The 18919-nt window shown below is 37.4% G+C and overlaps 1 protein-coding gene across 1 annotated transcript in view; it reads left to right on the top strand.

Moving 5' to 3' along the window:
* The window catches only part of sh3bp5b (SH3-domain binding protein 5b (BTK-associated)), a 45440-nt gene extending 40208 nt beyond the window's left edge, over positions 1-5232 (top strand). Inside the window, exons 8-9 of the mRNA XM_062422552.1 lie at positions 1695-2051; positions 4506-5232. Of these exons, the coding sequence (XP_062278536.1) occupies positions 1695-2051; positions 4506-4729 (581 nt within the window). The 3' untranslated portion in view covers positions 4730-5232. The remainder of the gene's footprint in view (positions 1-1694; positions 2052-4505) is intronic.
* The last annotated feature ends 13687 nt before the right edge of the window (positions 5233-18919 follow it).

Below are 18919 nucleotides of genomic sequence, written 5' to 3'. Positions count from 1 at the left end.
TAAGTACAGGAACCGCTGTTACTCCATCCTCCTGTCTGTCTAGATAAACGTCTCTATTTATAGACAACATTAAAATGTGTCGCAGTAAGCTGCTTTCTCTTCAGCGTGACTCAGACGTTTGTCCTGCTGAGATAAAATGCCAATTAGTAAAGGTTAAACCTTCCTATCTTGTTGCTCTGCTGTCGACCTCCACAGCAGCCGCACACCTGGTGACTGTAAATGTCAGAGAGACGACAGTAATGAGATTTAGTCGCCATCTGTCGTCATTGGTGATAAATTGGGGCAGTAAAGTTAACTTTTTAAAATAGAAGTGGAAGGAAAGAAACAGATTTTCATGACTCTCATGAAAAGACCGGCCCTTTGTGAAGCTAATTTTCCACCTGGAGCCACTTGAGAAGTGGAGAGCGACTCTTAAGGAGCGATGCTGACGTCAGCGTCTTCGGTGGGTGTAAAAACACCACAGAGCGAGCTTTTGTCCGTTTCTCCGAATTCCTGGTTGTTATTCTTAGAAAGTCGGATCAGGTGAAAAGTGTTTCAGAGAAAACAGGAACGGGATGGAGGACTGTTTACACTCCATGACCTAAAGAGTTACACTTGAAATTGGTTTAAACGAGTAGAGACGCTGTGAAGAGAGGAAGGAGTCTAATCTAATCTAATCTAAGTCAGAAATTAGGTCCTCACTTTCCAGGTCTCAAATGTGCTGTTTATTCAATTTAAAAAAATCCTTCAGCTCTGATGTGAAAAGCACAGCAAATATATATACACACAGTTTTATACGGACATGAACACACCACGACTGATTTAATAATATTAATATGCTGCTCATGTGAATCATCTTCGGGCGATTAACATGCCGGTCGCTGCATGCATGAAGATGTTTCTTATTAACAGTCAAGACTTCTGCTGTCCAGGAATTAACCTTTTAATGCATTAAAGGGTCAGTTCAACGAAATTACAAAAGAAAGAAAATATTTTGTTGTGTGCTAGTGCTACAGTCCCCCTAAAGGCTTCCTTTTTCAGTTTGACAGCCTCCTTTGTTCTTGGGTTGCCGCCTTCAACAGGCACCGATAACCTTGGCCACATTTCAAAAACTGTCCACAGTTATATACAAAATTGGGTGAATTGACCCTTTAAATTAAACCCATTAGATTAAATTATTCACCAGTAAATAGAAACAAGCTGAAGGTTTCAATGGAGAAATGTGCCCGCTGCATCCTGTCAGCCTTGACTATAGAATAAACAGGGTGGCGTTACCATGGTAACCACAGAGCGCCGGAGGCGTCCAGTTCGAGGCAGACGGCGTGATTACAAGTTACAAGATAAAGCCGTAAAAAAAAGACAATGAATGCAATTGCAGCGGGGAACTGACGGTGCCTTTGTGTGCTCTGATTAATGATGGGAAAAATGAAACACCTCTCAGTTCTATTTATATCTGTTAACTGACACTTTTTTTTCTCTCTTTCTCTCCACATCTTCACCTCCTTCTCTTCCTCACTTCTCCTCCTCCTCTAACCCATTTCCATCCATCATCCCCTCTCTATTTTCCTCTATCCTCTTTCCCTCCATCTCCGCTTTTCCTTCTCTCATCACTTCATCCTCATCATCTTGCTCTCTTTGTCTCCTTTCCTCACTGTCTCCTTCAATACCTCCCTCCCTCCCTTCCTCTCTTCCTTCCTCCCTCTCTCCCCCTGCAGTGACATCCGTGTGTTTTGAAGACGAGGCGTGTGGCGGCAGCAGCATCATGTCAGAAGAAGACTCAGAGACCTGCAGCCTGGGTTCGACTCCCAGCAGCCCTCAGGAGCTCCTGTCACCCTGCCCCTTCGCCAGCTCCTCCTCCTCTTCCTCCTCCTCCTCCTGCGCATCCTCGTCCTCCGCCTCTCCGTCACCCACTCCCTCCTCCTCCTCGTCCTCCCCGGCTCCTCTGTCCAGGCCCTGCAGTCTGGACCTCCCCAGCACTGTGTCGCTGTCAGACTTCGGCCTCATCTCGCCGGTGCTCGGGCCTCGCAGCGAGTGCAGCGGAGCGTCGTCACCTGAATGCGACATGGAGAGAGGTGAGAGATGGGAAAGTCTGGGTTTATCAGATTTTAGTGTGTTAAATACAGACAAAGATTTATGAAGTATGGTAAAACACAGATTGGGAGTGTTTTTCATGCCTGGATTCTATACATTTTATGAATTAATATCCAATTTAGATGCAATTTTTCCTCAAACCAATGGTGATGATAACAGATACATTTTCCCTAAAAAGATCTGAATAATAAAATGCACATAGTTGCCCTCATTTTGGGAACTAGTAGCAACAGTTTAGCCCCTCCAGTGTTGAATTTAGCTTGCAACAGCATTTATCACCTGTAGTTGTGAATATTTAACCACTAAAAACTCAGATAATATTTAACAGCAATACACAGAAGAACCCAAACAACCATTTATCAGCCATCAGCCTCACAGATGTATTTGCTGATATTCGCTTATCGCTTACCAGCAGACCGATAAGTAACAAGAAATTACAGCACAGAAATGCCAAAGATATGTTTTCCACCAGAGAACATTGAGAAGTTTATATTTCAGCTGTAAAATTTCTGTTATTGTGCACTTACTTGGTCAAAACTCTTAAATAACTAAATCTAAGGAGTCTTGATCAATATTACCCTAAGCCTTTATTGGTCTAAAAATCTGCAGCAATTTGGTTTTAATAGAAAGTAAAGTAATTACATATGTAGTGTTAATATGTAGTGTTTGTTCAGAGTGAAAACAGCTGGGATAAAAACTGAAACACATGATGAAATGAATAATTATAAAACTTGTAGAACTGACATAATTGGTGCATGAATCTATTCATCTGCACCGACCGTGAAGGCTTTCATCAGCTGTAGTTAGGTCTATTTGTTTGCAGCACGTGCTGTCACACAAAAGAAAGAGAGATGGATAATGTTTGTAAAAGAGGGGAAGTGAGATGGATGCTGTTTATGAATCTTTTCTGGGTTAGACGCACGCATCACCTGCTACCTGCTCGGCTCACACCTGCTCCGCTGCAGGAGCCTATTAGTCAAAGTGACAGCCAGACGAGTACTTCACCTGCACGGACGAAAAACACATCTGTAGATCGTTCAGGACAGAGGAAACAAGCTCACCACACGTCAGCCAGTCTTAATGAATAACTAGCTGTGTGTGTGTTATTCACAGGAATGAGATTTTTCAGTCATCTTCACAGCGTAATTTCGTATTAGCCCGATTTTAAAACAACCCTGAATATAATTTGGGTATAATATGACCCCACTCTTCCAAACTTAATTTCCAGGATTAATGATCACCTTATATCTGGGCCAGTACTGTATTTCAATGATGTAGAGATGAGGGAAGATTGGTGCTTAAGCATAAACGTTCATGATGCAACTGCTAGATTAAAAATGAGCTTGTGATGCATCATTTCTAACATCTTTGCACTAGTAAAATCCCATTTACTCCCATTTAATTATTAGTAGAGGACCTGTGCCTTTATATTTAGAAACGTGACCAATAATTTGATATTTAGATTGATTCTTTCTCTCTGAACTGTTTCTCAAGTGCACTAACTAGAATTATAGTTCTTCATGTTGGGAGTAAATGGATTATTAAACTATTTTGACAGGAATTGTTTTGGTCAAAGATCACATTCAGAAAACACTTCACTACAAAGGACTTGCCTGTTTGTGAAAGGTCCGACTGTTTTTATAGAGGTCAAAATTAAACATAAGCATAAATGAGATACTACAGCACTAGAGAAACAAAGTATATAAGTATAAATTGCACTTCGTCAGAGTTAATGGAAGCTCAACAAATAAAATCAAACTCTTGGGTACCATCTTTCTTTTGCATCATGTTGAATCGCACTGCATCATTATTTTCTTGTCACTCACTTTTCAAAAGCTAAATCAATGTTTTTAGAACATTTCACTGGTTGTTGAATGTGTGTTTGCACAGCAGCTGACAGGATCAATGAGAATCTGGGTAAATACACTACAAACAAAGTTGAGACGATTTAGATTTCAGTCTGACTGGATTTTCTTTCGGCCAATTACAACCCACTTAAAAGACTTGATACGAATATATGAACCTTTAAAAGAAACACATACACACACAACTAGTAAAATATGTTTGGTAATCATTCTTTAAACTTAGCTAGTAAAAGGTTTTGAATAACTGGGACATTTTACTTGTTGTGCACTCTGGTGTATGAACTATATAATTATGGGTAATGTTTTACCTAAATTACACAAACAACTTTGGCATTTCTGCACTGAAAGTTTTTAGGGGTATAAGTTGTGTTAAATACATTATACTCAGCAGTTATAGGTAATCTAGACATCTTGCATTAATGCTGAGTGGGGTTTTCTTATCCTCAGAGGGATTCAAACAGTTTTTACACCCATCAGAGCTTCAAAACCTTCCCCATGTATAATTAATGATCATCAAGTTCATGAAAAAAAGCAGCATTACTTATTTACTGATTGTCTGCTGTGCTGCAGGTGATCGGGCGGAAGGTGCAGAGGGGGAATTGGACAACGCTCCCGCCACTACCAACAACAACAACATCAGCTCCACATCCAGCACCAAGAAGAGCTTCAGCCTGGAGGCGCGCTTCAGCTTTCTGAACCTGCGCCGCCCGCGCTCCACCAACGCCAAAGGCACGGACAACTGTTCCCAGAAGACCGAGGCCGGGCAGAACGTGGTCTTGGTCAAAGGAGTCTGAGGGATTTTGACTCTACCTTGACCTAAACTCTCAGATAAACTATTTACGAGCTGTTTATAAGCGACCTGCACTCCATATCCAAACTCCGCAGTCAAAGAGAGACTTTGAATGTCTTAGTTGGTGTATGTAAAGTTTCCTGTACATTTCGGCAGCGCTGTTACTCCCTTATCTCCTTTTTATGAAGGACTTTGCACCTTTTTGGACTCTGAAGCCTGAGAATTAAAGAGCACTGTTATGTTGAAGATGTGTTGGTGAAGGGTGAAAAAGCTTCTGCCACAAAAAGAAAAAGTACACTAGCTGCCTGCGTACGACATTTGACATCGGGGATCATCTTAAAACAGTTGTATCCTTATTGATAAATAACTGGTATAACTGTTTATTACTGTTAAATGGCACTTGGCATGCTTTAAAACCATGCAGAAGTGATTTTGTGTTTTTGTTCAAGAGTTAAAGGAATTTAAGTCGCACATGTGGAGATGTTCAATAAATAATTGGTCTCTTAACATCCTGCTATATGCTCCTGTATTCGATATGTGACTGTTGTGTTTTCTCAAGCTGAGGATGTAAACTGTTCAGATTCATGCACCTTAAAAACCTCTTAAAGCTTTTCATGTCTAGTTTTTACCACCATGATGATTTCTCTCTGCTAGAAAGACACGTTTAAAACACGAAGTCGCTCATATTTAAGCACATAAGAAAAGCAACATGACAGGTAAACATAAATAGCTGCATGTGATTAAAACAATATATAAACAGTAACTTTATATTAAGCTGAAACAGTGTTTTTACAGCCACCTTTTTAGTCAAAAATGGTGCAACGTTTCAAATTCCAGTCCTCATTGTCTCAGCAGTTTATGTTCCTGTTTTTCAGATAAAGAGAAAAATAAAAGCTCATTTTATTGTCATCTGGGTTCATTTGAAGTTCACTAGTTCAGCTTCAACTTGGCACATGCTCTTAAATTAGCTTAGTGCGTTATCTTCAGAGACTTGGTCATGATTTTGATTTAGTTCAGAGACGTTCAGGGTGACACAGAAAGACAGCACACTCTAATAAACTGTAAACGTTTCCTATAAATAACAGCGTGATGGTTTGCTCAGTGATTTATAAGTAAAAGTTGAGTAATTTGACTTCAATCAGTAATCAATTTCATTAACATCAATGAGCATCTGGCACAACTTTAGAGAAGCTGGAAACAATCCAAAATGTTACATTACGACACACCAACACATATATAACCTGCTGTTGCTGAAAATACTACAGCATCAAATATGGATTCATCCATCGCTGAAAATAGTCCCTTAGCAAATGATTAATTTCCCTCTTTTTTGAATTACATTACCAGCTGTTTCAGGAAACTACTGAGCCTTTTTTTTTTTTTTTTTAACTTATCTAAATTAGGAATCATTTACAAAAGCTAAACCAGACATGAAAATGGTCAATGATCTGAGTAAAGCATTATATTTGACATTATAATTAAACCCTGACACAGAGAACTGAATATTAAGTTGTAAGACCAACTTTCTGTTGAGCTGTGATTCACAGCTGATGCCAAATAAACCTGATGAAATACCCCATAATTAATCTGCTATGACAAGCAAATAAGTATTAATTTAAACAGCAGCTCTGCCAAATTGACAAAGCAAACTCAATGCAATCTTCACTCCCTCTCAACTTTAAATTCATTTGCAATTGCACAAAAAATAGATTTCTATCATACAAAGCATGTGATTAAATATGTTTTTGCATGTTGTGCTTATAGTTTCTATGTTGTGTCTCACACACGTGCTTCTAACAGCTGAGTCGGCTCTCTCTTTCTTCTACCATGACCGTCTTCCTCTTTTTACACACTTGAATCGACATTTCAGCCTGTTTTTCCCTTCAGTGTTGTTGTTGACATGTAGGGATGCTAAAATTAGATTAAGGTCATGTCTCTTTAGTTTGTCTCCTCTGAAACACAACAACCCTGACCTTAACCTGTTCAAAAACAAAGCACATTATTGTCAATCATTATTTTAATTAAGTTATTTAAAGATTATTTAAAATATTTTGGGATGTGGGTTTTTGGTGTTAGATTTTGGCTGAACAAATGTTTCTCTTCCTGTATGGTCTTTATATGTTTATATGTACACAACATACAAACAGTATACATTATGGGTAATTCAACTATTCAATTCAATGATTAGCTTTGCTGCTATCATTTATCAGTATGCTGCATCTGAACCTTGACCTCCTTACTGCTAGTAGCCTATGACAGTATAAACAGTATAAATCTATAAATATAAATGTTTAGAGCAAGTGGTCCACGGTGGAGAGCTTGTTTCTAATTCAAACTCCAAAAGACTTCAATATAATCGTAAGTATTGTCGTACGCCGTCTTCTCCTTCACCTTATTATCAACATGTTGCTTGAATAAAAGTGTCACAACAACAGCAACTACTGTACTAATCAGTTGACATATCCCCATCTTTGGTCAATCACATGATGATCTGCGCATGTCACACAGCTGCACAACGTCTGTTCTGATTAAATGTAAACACCAGATCAGATTAGATCACGTCACATGTAAACAGTTGTCCTGAAATCTTCAACCGGAATGAAAAAAACTGGCTTATGACATTAACCTGATTTTAGCAACTTTGGCCATGTATACATACGTAGCCGGGCATTTATAAAAACATCACACCGGCCTTCTGGATGTTGAACCGTTGTCTTTTTGATATCGTTTCCAGACCAATGCTTTCACATACCTCCGTAAATGGACCACATTCGTTGCCGGTGACAAATACAGCTGCAGGAACAGAAACATTGCAGTCCATTACATTACAAGATATAACAAAGCTTCTTTTTGTGTAATGTTTATTATATAATTGTTGATGAGAGTGGAATATATCTTTCATATATGTTTATTGGGAAACCAATCAGTTAACAGTGAAAGTGACAATCGACAGTTATGTTTCCTTTTTTTTTTTTTTTTTTACAGAAAGTAAAAAATAATAATTTCACAAACACAATTCCTGACAGAAATGACAAGTAGCAAATATTCAACAAACAAAACCAAAATCGAACAGAAAAGAGTGGAATATATCATGTTAACTTGACTGCTTCACATCTATCATAATACACAGGCCAGCTGACAGTCTTGCCTGGGCCCGGGAAGAGATAATCTTAGATGGGCCCCCACGCACCCGGATTTCTCATTTTCCCTTGCTCTTCCTCTCCTCTTCTCTCCTCTGCTCTTCCTCTCCTCTCCTCAGTGTTGGGGAAGCTACTTTGCAAGCATACCTTGTAAAACTACATGTAGTTCAGCCTGACAGTAGTTTGAACAAACTACCCCTGGAGAAAAGTAGTTTGTAAAACTACAGCTAAAAAAAGTAGCTTTAGCAACTACTTATACTCATTATACTCATTTAACTCAGCGTTAAATAAATCAACATGTGGTCTATATGAAACTAAATATAATAGCCTACAAAAAAATCACATGCCAGCAGAAATATGCCTCTCAACTCAGTTTTATTTTTTTAAAGAAAAAAAGCTGACATGTTGGTCAACATACTGTAGGTTCACCATAGACATGTTGGGTAATATAAAGAGAAAATGAAAATCCTACCCCAATACCCACATGTAAATCAGAAATGTAAATCAGTCTACAAAAAATGTAATAAAAAACCCAAAGAGGTAGACATATTCTAGATCGGTGTGTCTTGAACAACAATGTTGGCATGTCATGACATGATTCATGCCTTTTTAAATTTTTTTTATTTAAAATAACATTTATATTATATAGGTCTTTTTTTTATAAAAAATATTTCATGTGCAGGTGGTCGAGTGGTTAGAGCACATGCCATATACGCTGCTAAATAAAGGCGTCCATGCCAACAAAAATATTTCATGTTATTGACCAAAATTGTAGTTTGTAAATTGAGTAGTTAAACTACAAAAAATGACCCAAAAAGTAGTTGAAATACTTGACGCAGCACAACATATGAATGTAGTTTAACTACCAGCAAGTTACAGCAAATTGTAGTTAAGCTATGTAGTTCAACTACGTGTAGTTTAAGTCTCCCCAACACTGCCTCTCCTCTGCTCTTCCTACTCCTACTCTATCAGACTCGGTCATTTTAGTGGGCCATAGTGCAGGATCGCTGAAATACTTGGGTAAAGTTAGAAAGAGATTGGCAGATTCGAACTTCAGCTATCAATAGCTCACAAACGAAACATTGTTAAAACATAAAAAAATGTCTCTTTCCTATCGTAGTAAGGTAGACTATTGACTACAAACTCATTTTCGCCAAAACGAGTCGTCCTCCAGGCTGCAGGAAATATATTGCTCTCTATGCACTGTGGGCGGAGAGGCGAGCACTTAGGGACCGTCTACAAAGTGCAGTACCAAAGCGAAAAATATTCAATATCTCCACTTTTATTCACTGTAGTCTCACCAAATTCACTCAACACACCAACGGTCACCTGATAATCACACTACAACAGTTATTTTTACAAAATGTGCTTGTGTATAATATTTCAATATCATCACTGTCATGTGCTGTCGTTCCATTGATTTCCCTTCAATAGCTTCAATATTATAAACAGTAGTCTTCACTATATTCACTCCACACAACAAGGGTCACCTGATAATCAAACTACAACAGTTATTTCAGAAAAAAATCTTTTTGCATATTTTTGGGGAATTTTATTGTGAAAAATCGTCAATAGCGTTAATATTATACACTGTATACTCACCGAAATCATGCTACACAACAAGGGTCACCTGATAATCATACTACAACAGTTATTTCAGAAAATTTTGTTTTTGTTTATTTTTGGGTAATTTTATTGTGAAAAATCGTCAATAGCGTTAATATTGTACACTGTATACCCCATCCTGAGGAGGGCGGAAAGGGCGCAGCTCAAGAGATTGGTTGGCGTGGGACTCAGACCAGACCTTAGGATGGAATGCAGGATTAGGGCGCAGCAGCACTCCAGCATTCCCAGGCAAGAAGCGACAGCACTCTTCATGCACGGAAAGGGCATGTAGCTCACCCACCCTTTTTGTCGACACAATAGCCAACAAGAATGTAGTCTTGAGCGAAAGCCATTTCAGCTCAACCGTTTCCAGAGGCTCGAACGGCCCATGCCGCAAGGCTGACAAAACCATCTCCAAATCCCATGGGGGGACACCCGGCCTCCTGGGAGAGGGAGCAACCCTACAAGCCCCCCTAAAGAACTGAGCTATAAGGTCACAACAACCCTGTGCCAGTTTACGAGGCCCAACATGGGCCGCCTTTATGGCTGCCACCATCCCCCTCAACGTCGAGGGAGACTTGCCTGCCTCTAACAGCTCCTGAAGGAACTGAAGGATACCAGGGGCCATACAGGAGAGGGGATCCACGTGTCGTGAGGCACACCATGATTGAAACACCCCCCAACGATAGGAATAAGCAACCCTGGTCGAGGGAGCCCGGGCCCCCTGCAAAGTACCCACTACAGACTGGGGGAATCCCAAGGCTAGAAATTCGGCCCTCTCAGGGGCCATGCCCAAAGCCTGAGGCCCTGGGGAAAAGGATGAAAAAGAGTTCCCTCGGCCTGGGACGGGAGGTCCCGGCGAATGGGTAGCTCCCACGGTTATCCCTGAAGAAGGGGCGGAATCTCGGCAAACCAAATCATCTGGGGCCAATTGGAGGCCACCAGGATGAGGCTGGACTCTCTGTAGGAGTTGGTGCAGGAGGAGGAACGGAGGGAAGGCATACAGGAGGCCCAGTGGCCACTGATGTACCATCGCATCCGTTTGTTGTCCGTTATTGTCCCTCCCCATGGAGAAAAAGAGGGGACAATGAGTGTTCTCCCTGGATGCAAAAAGATCTGCCACAGCTGTGCCGTAGCGATCCCATATTCCGCTCACAACCTCTGGATGCAGCTGCCACTCTCCGGGAAGGGGTCCCCCCCGGAGAGCCGATCTACAGCAAGGTTCTCCCGACCCGGCACGTATGTGGCCCTCAGGGACTTGAACTGGGGATGAGCCCATTCCCATATTGCCCGAGCCAATCTGCACAGGCGAGGGGAACCTAGGCCCCCTTGCCTGTTGATATATGCCGCCGCTACTGTACTGTCTGTTCTCACTAGCACATGGCGGTCCTGTAGCTCTGGCAGGAAGTGCAGAAGAGCCAAATGGATAGCCTGCAGCTCCAAAATATTTATGTGCTGCGCTAACCAGGGTCCGTGCCAAAGGCCGCTGATGCCCTTGCCTTCGTGGACAGCCCCCCAGCCTACCAGGGATGCATCTGATGACACCACTGGCGACGCAACACAAGCCCCAGTACCGTCCCACGTGCCAAGTTGGTCGGCCGCCGCCACCAACGGAGAGCCACACACAGTCTGCGCATCACCAATACGCTGGCCTGCAGATTCCTCTGTGGGCAAAATCCATGGTCTAGGAGGCAGCGCTGCACTGGGTGCATGTTCAGAAGAGCCAGGGGTATGACATGCACTGTGGCTGCCATTAACCCCAAGAGGCGGAGACATAGCCAGGTCACCCTGGCCCCAAGCCGGAACTGGGACAAGCAAGCCCTGAGGGCGGCCTGTCTCACAGGAGTCAAGTAAAGAGTCCCTGCCCTGGCATCCAAACACATGCCTAGGAACTCCGTTGGACTGTGAGGGCTGGAGCCTGCTCTTCTTCCTGTTGAGGTGCAGGCCTAGGTACTCTAAGTGCTGCTGGAGACGAGCCACATCTCTGCGGCACTGCCCCTCCGAGCGAGCACACATGTTGGCTGGCCTCCAAAAGGACCCGTAGATCACTGGAAGCAGCAGAACCTAATTGAGGTGGTCTTGGCTGTGGGGCTGGTCCCGGCCCCGCCGGATCATACCAGACATCTCTTGTGTGACCGGCAAACCGGTGTCACAAGCCGCCACGCTTTCACCAGCCCGGGTAGCAAAGACAGTCGCAGCAATCCAGAGAGGGGCCCGTAGACCAGCTCTCCCAAACTCAAAGTAAGTGGATATTGTGCACACAAGCCGTCTAAATCCCCGCCCCCCCCCCAACATATGGAATATGTAGAATGGAGAGATAGTCTTGACACGATATAGAACATGTGTTAGAATATATATTAATAATTTTTCCTCAAGCTATTTTTTTATATTAAAAGTCAAATGTTATCCACCAATAAGAAAATGTAATAGACCTAAGGAGAACACCAATGCCCATGTTGCAAATATTTAAATCACTCCAGTTCTGAAAAAAACAAAACAGTTTATTGTTTCAGACATTACTGTCAATACTGTAAAAGGAGCTCACACCTGAGTCAGAGTCATTTGAAAAGCTTAATAAATGGTTAGATTGCCATCACCTATCAAATAATGAAAAACTATGTACAGATGTTTCAGTTGTGCAAATGTAGCATGATTTTGGTGAGTATACAGTGTATAATATTAACGCTATTGACGACTTTTCACAATAATATTCCCCAAAAATATGCAAAAAGATTTTTTTTTTTTATGAAATGACTGTTGTAGTATGATTATCAAGTGACCATTGTTGTATAGCATAATTTTGGTGAGTAAACAGTGTATAATATTAACGCTATTGACGATTTTTCACAATAAAATTCCCCAAAAATATGCAAAAAATTTTTTTTCTGAAATGACTGTTGTAGTATGATTATCAGGTGACCATTGTTGTATAGCATAATTTTGGTCATCCTACAGTGTATAATATTAACGCTATTGACGATATTTCAAAATAAAATTCCCCAAAAATATGCAAAAATATTTATTTTTTTTATGAAATGACTGTTGTAGTATGATTATCAGGTGACCATTGTTGTATAGCATAATTTTGGTCATCCTACAGTGTATAATATTAACGCTATTGACGATTTTTCACAATAAAATTCCCCTAAAATATGCAAAAATATATTTTTTTCTGAAATGACTGTTGTAGTATGATTATCAGGTGACCCTTGTTGTGTATCATAATTTTGGTCATCCTACAGTGTATAATATTAACGCTATTGACGATATTTCAAAATAAAATTCCCCAAAAATATACAAACTTTTTTCCCCCCCGAAATCACTGTTGTAGTATGATTATCAGGTGACCCTTGTTGTGTAGCATGATTTTGGTGAGTATACAGTGCATAATATTAACGCTATTGACGATTTTTCACAATAATATTCCCCAAAAATATGCAAAAATATTTATTTTTTTTATGAAATGACTGTTGTAGTATGATTATCAGGTGACCATTGTTGTATAGCATAATTTTGGTCATCCTACAGTGTATAATATTAACGCTATTGACGATTTTTCACAATAAAATTCCCCTAAAATATGCAAAAAGTTTTTTTTCTGAAATGACTGTTGTAGTATGATTATCAGGTGACCCTTGTTGTGTATCATGATTTTGGTCATCCTACAGTGTATAATATTAACGCTATTGACGATTTTTCACAATAAAATTCCCCAAAAATATGCAAAAAGATATCTTTTTCTGAAATGACTGTTGTAGTTTGATTATCAGGTGACCCTTGTTTTGTATCATGATTTTGGTCATCCTACAGTGTATAATATTAACGCTATTGACGATTTTTCACAATAAAATTCCCCAAAAATATGCAAACTTTTTTTCCCCCTGAAATCACTGTTGTAGTATGATTATCAGGTGACCATTGTTGTGTAGCATGATTTTGGTGAGTATACAGTGTATAATATTAACGCTATTGACGATTTTTCACAATAAAATTCCCCAAAAATATGCAAAAATATATTTTTTTCTGAAATGACTGTTGTAGTATGATTATCAGGTGACCCTTGTTGTGTATCCTAATTTTGGTCATCCTACAGTGTATAATATTAACGCTATTGACGATATTTCCAATTTTTTTCCCCCGTGAAATAACTGTTGTAGTATGATTATCAGGTGACCATTGTTGTGTAGCATGATTTTAGTGAGTATACAGTGTATAATATTAACGCTATTGACGATTTTTCACAATAAAATTCCCAAAAAATATGCAAAAAGATTTATTTTTTATATGAAATAACTGTTGTAGTATGATTATCAGGTGACCCTTGTTGTGTAGCATGATTTTGGTGAGTATACAGTGTATAATATTAACGCTATTGATGATTTTTCACAATAAAATTCCCCTAAAATATGCAAAAAGTTTTTTTTCTGAAATGACTGTTGTAGTATGATTATCAGGTGACCATTGTTGTGTATCATGATTTTGGTCATCCTACAGTGTATAATATTAACGCTATTGACGATATTTCAAAATAAAATTCCCCAAAAATATGCAATTTTTTTTTTCCTGAAATGACTGTTGTAGTATGATTATCCGGTGACCATTGTTGTGTAGCATGATTTTGGTGAGTATACAGTGTATAATATTAACGCTATTGATGATATTTCAAAATAGAATTCCCCAAAAATATGCAATTTTTTTTTTCTGAAATAACTGTTGTAGTATGATTATCAGGTGACCCTTGTTGTGTAGCATAATTTTGGTGAATAAACAGTGTATAATATTAACGCTATTGACGATTTTTCACAATAAAATTCCCCAAAAATATGCAAAAAGATTTTTTTTTCGGAAATGACTGTTGTAGTATGATTATCCGGTGACCATTGTTGTGTAGCATGATTTTGGTCATTCTAAAGTGTATAATATTAACGCTATTGATGATATTTCAAAATAAAATTCCCCAAAAATATGCAATTTTTTTCCCCCCTGAAATAACTGTTGTAGTATGATTATCAGGTGACCCTTGTTGTGTATCATGATTTTGGTCATCCTACAGTGTATAATATGAACGCTATTGATGATTTTTCACAATAAAATTCCCCAAAAATATGCAAACTTTTTTTCCCCCTGAAATCACTGTTGTAGTATGATTATCAGGTGACCATTGTTGTGTAGCATGATTTTTGTGAGTATACAGTGTATAATATTAACGCTATTGACGATTTTTCACAATAAAATTCCCCAAAAATATGCAAAAAGATTTTTTTGCTGGAAATGACTGTTGTAGTATGATTATCCGGTGACCCTTGTTGTGTAGCATGATTTTGGTGAGTATACAGTGTATAATATTAACGCTATTGATGATATTTCAAAATAGAATTCCCCAAAAATATGCAATTTTTTTTTTCTGAAATAACTGTTGTAGTATGATTATCAGGTGACCATTGTTGTGTAGCATGATTTTAGTGAGTATACAGTGTATAATATTAACGCTATTGACGATTTTTCACAATAAAATTCCCCAAAAATATGCAAAAAGATTTTTTTGCTGGAAATGACTGTTGTAGTATGATTATCCGGTGACCATTGTTGTGTATCATGATTTTGGTGAGTATACAGTGTATAATATTAACGCTATTGATGATATTTCAAAATAGAATTCCCCAAAAATATGCAATTTTTTTTTCTGAAATAACTGTTGTAGTATGATTATCAGGTGACCATTGTTGTGTAGCATAATTTTGGTGAATAAACAGTGTATAATATTAACGCTATTGACAATTTTTCACAATAATATACCCCAAAAATATGCAAAAATATTTATTTTTTTCATGAAATCACTGTTGTAGTATGATTATCAGGTGACCATTGTTGTGTAGCATGATTTTGGTGAGTATACAGTGTATAATATTAACGCTATTGACGATTTTTCACAATAAAATTCCCCAAAAATATGCAAAAAGATATTTTTTTCTGAAATGACTGTTGTAGTATGATTATCAGGTGACCCTTGTTGTGTATCATGATTTTGGTCATCCTACAGTGTATAATATTAACGCTATTGACGATTTTTCACAATAAAATTCCCCAAAAATATGCAAACTTTTTTTCCCCCTGAAATAACTGTTGTAGTATGATTATCAGGTGACCATTGTTGTGTAGCATGATTTTGATGAGTATACAGTGTATAATATTAACGCTATTGACGATATTCACAATAATATTCCCCAAAAATATGCAAAAAGATTTATTTTTTTCATGAAATGACTGTTGTAGTATGATTATCAGGTGACCCATTGTTGTGTAGCATGATTTTGGTGAGTAAACAGTGTATAATATTGACGCTATTGACGATTTTTCACAATAAAATTCCCCAAAAATATGCAAAAAGATTTTTTTTTTTTTATGAAATTACTGTTGTAGTATGATTATCAGGTGACCCTTGTTGTGTATCATGATTTTGGTCATCCTACAGTGTATAATATTAACGCTATTGACGATTTTTCACAATAAAATTCCCCTAAAATATGCAAAAAGTTTTTTTTCTGAAATCACTGTTGTAGTATGATTATCAGGTGACCCTTGTTGTGTAGCATGATTTTGGTGAGTATACAGTGTATAATATTAACGCTATTGACGATTTTTCACAATAAAATTCCCCAAAAATATGCAAAAAGAAATTTTTTTCTGAAATAACTGTTGTAGTATGATTATCAGGTGACCCTTGTTGTGTATCATGATTTTGGTGAGTATACAGTGTATAATATTAACGCTATTGACGATTTTTCACAATAAAATTCCCCAAAAATATGCAAAAAGATATTTTTTTCTGAAATGACTGTTGTAGTATGATTATCAGGTGACCCTTGTTGTGTATCATGATTTTGGTCATCCTACAGTGTATAATATTAACGCTATTGACGATTTTTCACAATAAAATTCCCCAAAAATATGCAAACTTTTTTTCCCCCTGAAATAACTGTTGTAGTATGATTATCAGGTGACCATTGTTGTGTAGCATGATTTTGATGAGTATACAGTGTATAATATTAACGCTATTGACGATTTTTCACAATAAAATTCCCAAAAAATATGCAAAAAGATTAATTTTTTATATGAAATAACTGTTGTAGTATGATTATCAGGTGACCCTTGTTGTGTAGCATGATTTTGGTGAGTATACAGTGTATAATATTAACGCTATTGACGATATTCACAATAATATTCCCCAAAAATATGCAAAAAGATTAATTTTTTTTATGAAATGACTGTTGTAGTATGATTATCAGGTGACCATTGTTATGTAGCATGATTTTGGTGAGTATACAGTGTATAATATTAACGCTATTGACGATATTCACAATAATATTCCCCAAAAACATGCAAAGAGATTTATTTTTTTTATGAAATGACTGTTGTAGTATGATTATCAGGTGACCCTTGTTGTGTATCATGATTTTGGTCATCCTACAGTGCATAATATTAACGCTATTGACGATTTTTCACAATAAAATTCCCCAAAAATATGCAAACTTTTTTTCCCCCTGAAATCACTGTTGTAGTATGATTATCAGGTGACCATTGTTGTGTAGCATGATTTTGGTGAGTATACAGTGCATAATATTAACGCTATTGACGATTTTTCACAATAAAATTCCCCAAAAATATGCAAACTTTTTTTCCCCCTGAAATCACTGTTGTAGTATTATTATCAGGTGACCATTGTTGTGTAGCATGATTTTGGTCATCCTACAGTGTATAATATTAACGCTATTGACGATATTTCCAATTTTTTTCCCCCCTGAAATCACTGTTGTAGTATGATTATCAGGTGACCCTTGTTGTGAAGCATGATTTTGGTGAGTATACAGTGTATAATATTAACGCTATTGACGATATTTCAAAATAAAATTCCCCAAAAATATACAAACTTTTTCTTCCCCTGAAATCACTGTTGTAGTATGATTATCAGGTGACCATTGTTGTGTAGCATGATTTTGGTGAGTATACAGTGTATAATATTAACGCTATTGACGATTTTTCACAATAAAATTCCCCAAAAATATGCAAAAAGATTTATTTTTTCAATGAAATGACTGTTGTAGTATGATTATCAGGTGACCCTTGTTGTGTATCATGATTTTGGTCATCCTACAGTGTATAATATTAACGCTATTGACGATTTTTCACAATAAAATTCCCCAAAAATATGCAAAACGTTTTTTTTCTGAAATCACTGTTGTAGTATGATTATCAGGTGACCATTGTTGTGTAGCATGATTTTGGTGAGTATACAGTGTATAATATAAACGCTATTGACGATTTTTCACAATACAATTCCCCAAAAATATGCAAAAAGATTTATTTTTTCAATGAAATGACTGTTGTAGTATGATTATCAGGTGACCCTTGTTGTGTATCATGATTTTGGTCATCCTACAGTGCATAATATTAACGCTATTGACGATTTTTCACAATAAAATTCCCCTAAAATATGCAAAAAGTTTTTTTTCTGAAATGACTGTTGTAGTATGATTATCAGGTGACCCTTGTTGTGTATCATGATTTTGGTCATCCTACACTGTATAATATTAACGCTATTGACGATTTTTCACAATAAAATTCCCCAAAAATATGCAAACTTTTTTCCCCCCTGAAATCACTGTTGTAGTATGATTATCAGGTGACCATTGTTGTGTAGCATGATTTTGGTGAGTATACAGTGTATAATATTGACGCTATTGACGATTTTTCACAATAAAATTCCCCAAAAATATGCAAAAAGATTTATTTTTTTCATGAAATGACTGTTGTAGTATGATTATCAGGTGACCATTGTTGTGTAGCATGATTTTGGTGAGTATAAAGTGTATAATATAAACGCTATTGACGATTTTTCACAATAAAATTCCCCAAAAATATGCAAAAAGTTTTTTTTTCTGAAATGACTGTTGTAGTATGATTATCAGGTGACCCTTGTTGTGTATCATGATTTTGGTGAGTATACAGTGTATAATATTAACGCTATTGATGATTTTTCACAATAAAATTCCCCAAAAATATGCAAACTTTTTTTCCTCCTGAAATCACTGTTGTAGTTTGATTATCAGGTGACCATTGTTGTGTAGCATGATTTTGGTGAGTATACAGTGTATAATATTAACGCTATTGATGATTTTTCACAATAAAATTCCCCAAAAATATGCAAAAAGTTTTCTTTTTTCTGAAATGACTGTTGTAGTATGATTATCAGGTGACCCTTGTTGTGTATCATGATTTTGGTCATCCTACAGTGTATAATATTAACGCTATTGACGATTTTTCACAATAAAATTCCCCAAAAATATGAAAAAATATTTTTTTTTTTATGAAATCACTGTTGTAGTATGATTATCAGGTGACCCTTGTTGTGTAGCATGATTTTGGTGAGTATACAGTGTATAATATTAACG

The sequence above is a fragment of the Scomber scombrus genome, chromosome 7, assembly GCF_963691925.1.
Source record: "Scomber scombrus chromosome 7, fScoSco1.1, whole genome shotgun sequence".
In the NCBI taxonomy this organism is placed as follows: domain Eukaryota; kingdom Metazoa; phylum Chordata; class Actinopteri; order Scombriformes; family Scombridae; genus Scomber; species Scomber scombrus.
Note: the sequence above shows the minus strand (reverse complement) of the source record. Positions and strands in the feature narration are given on the sequence as shown.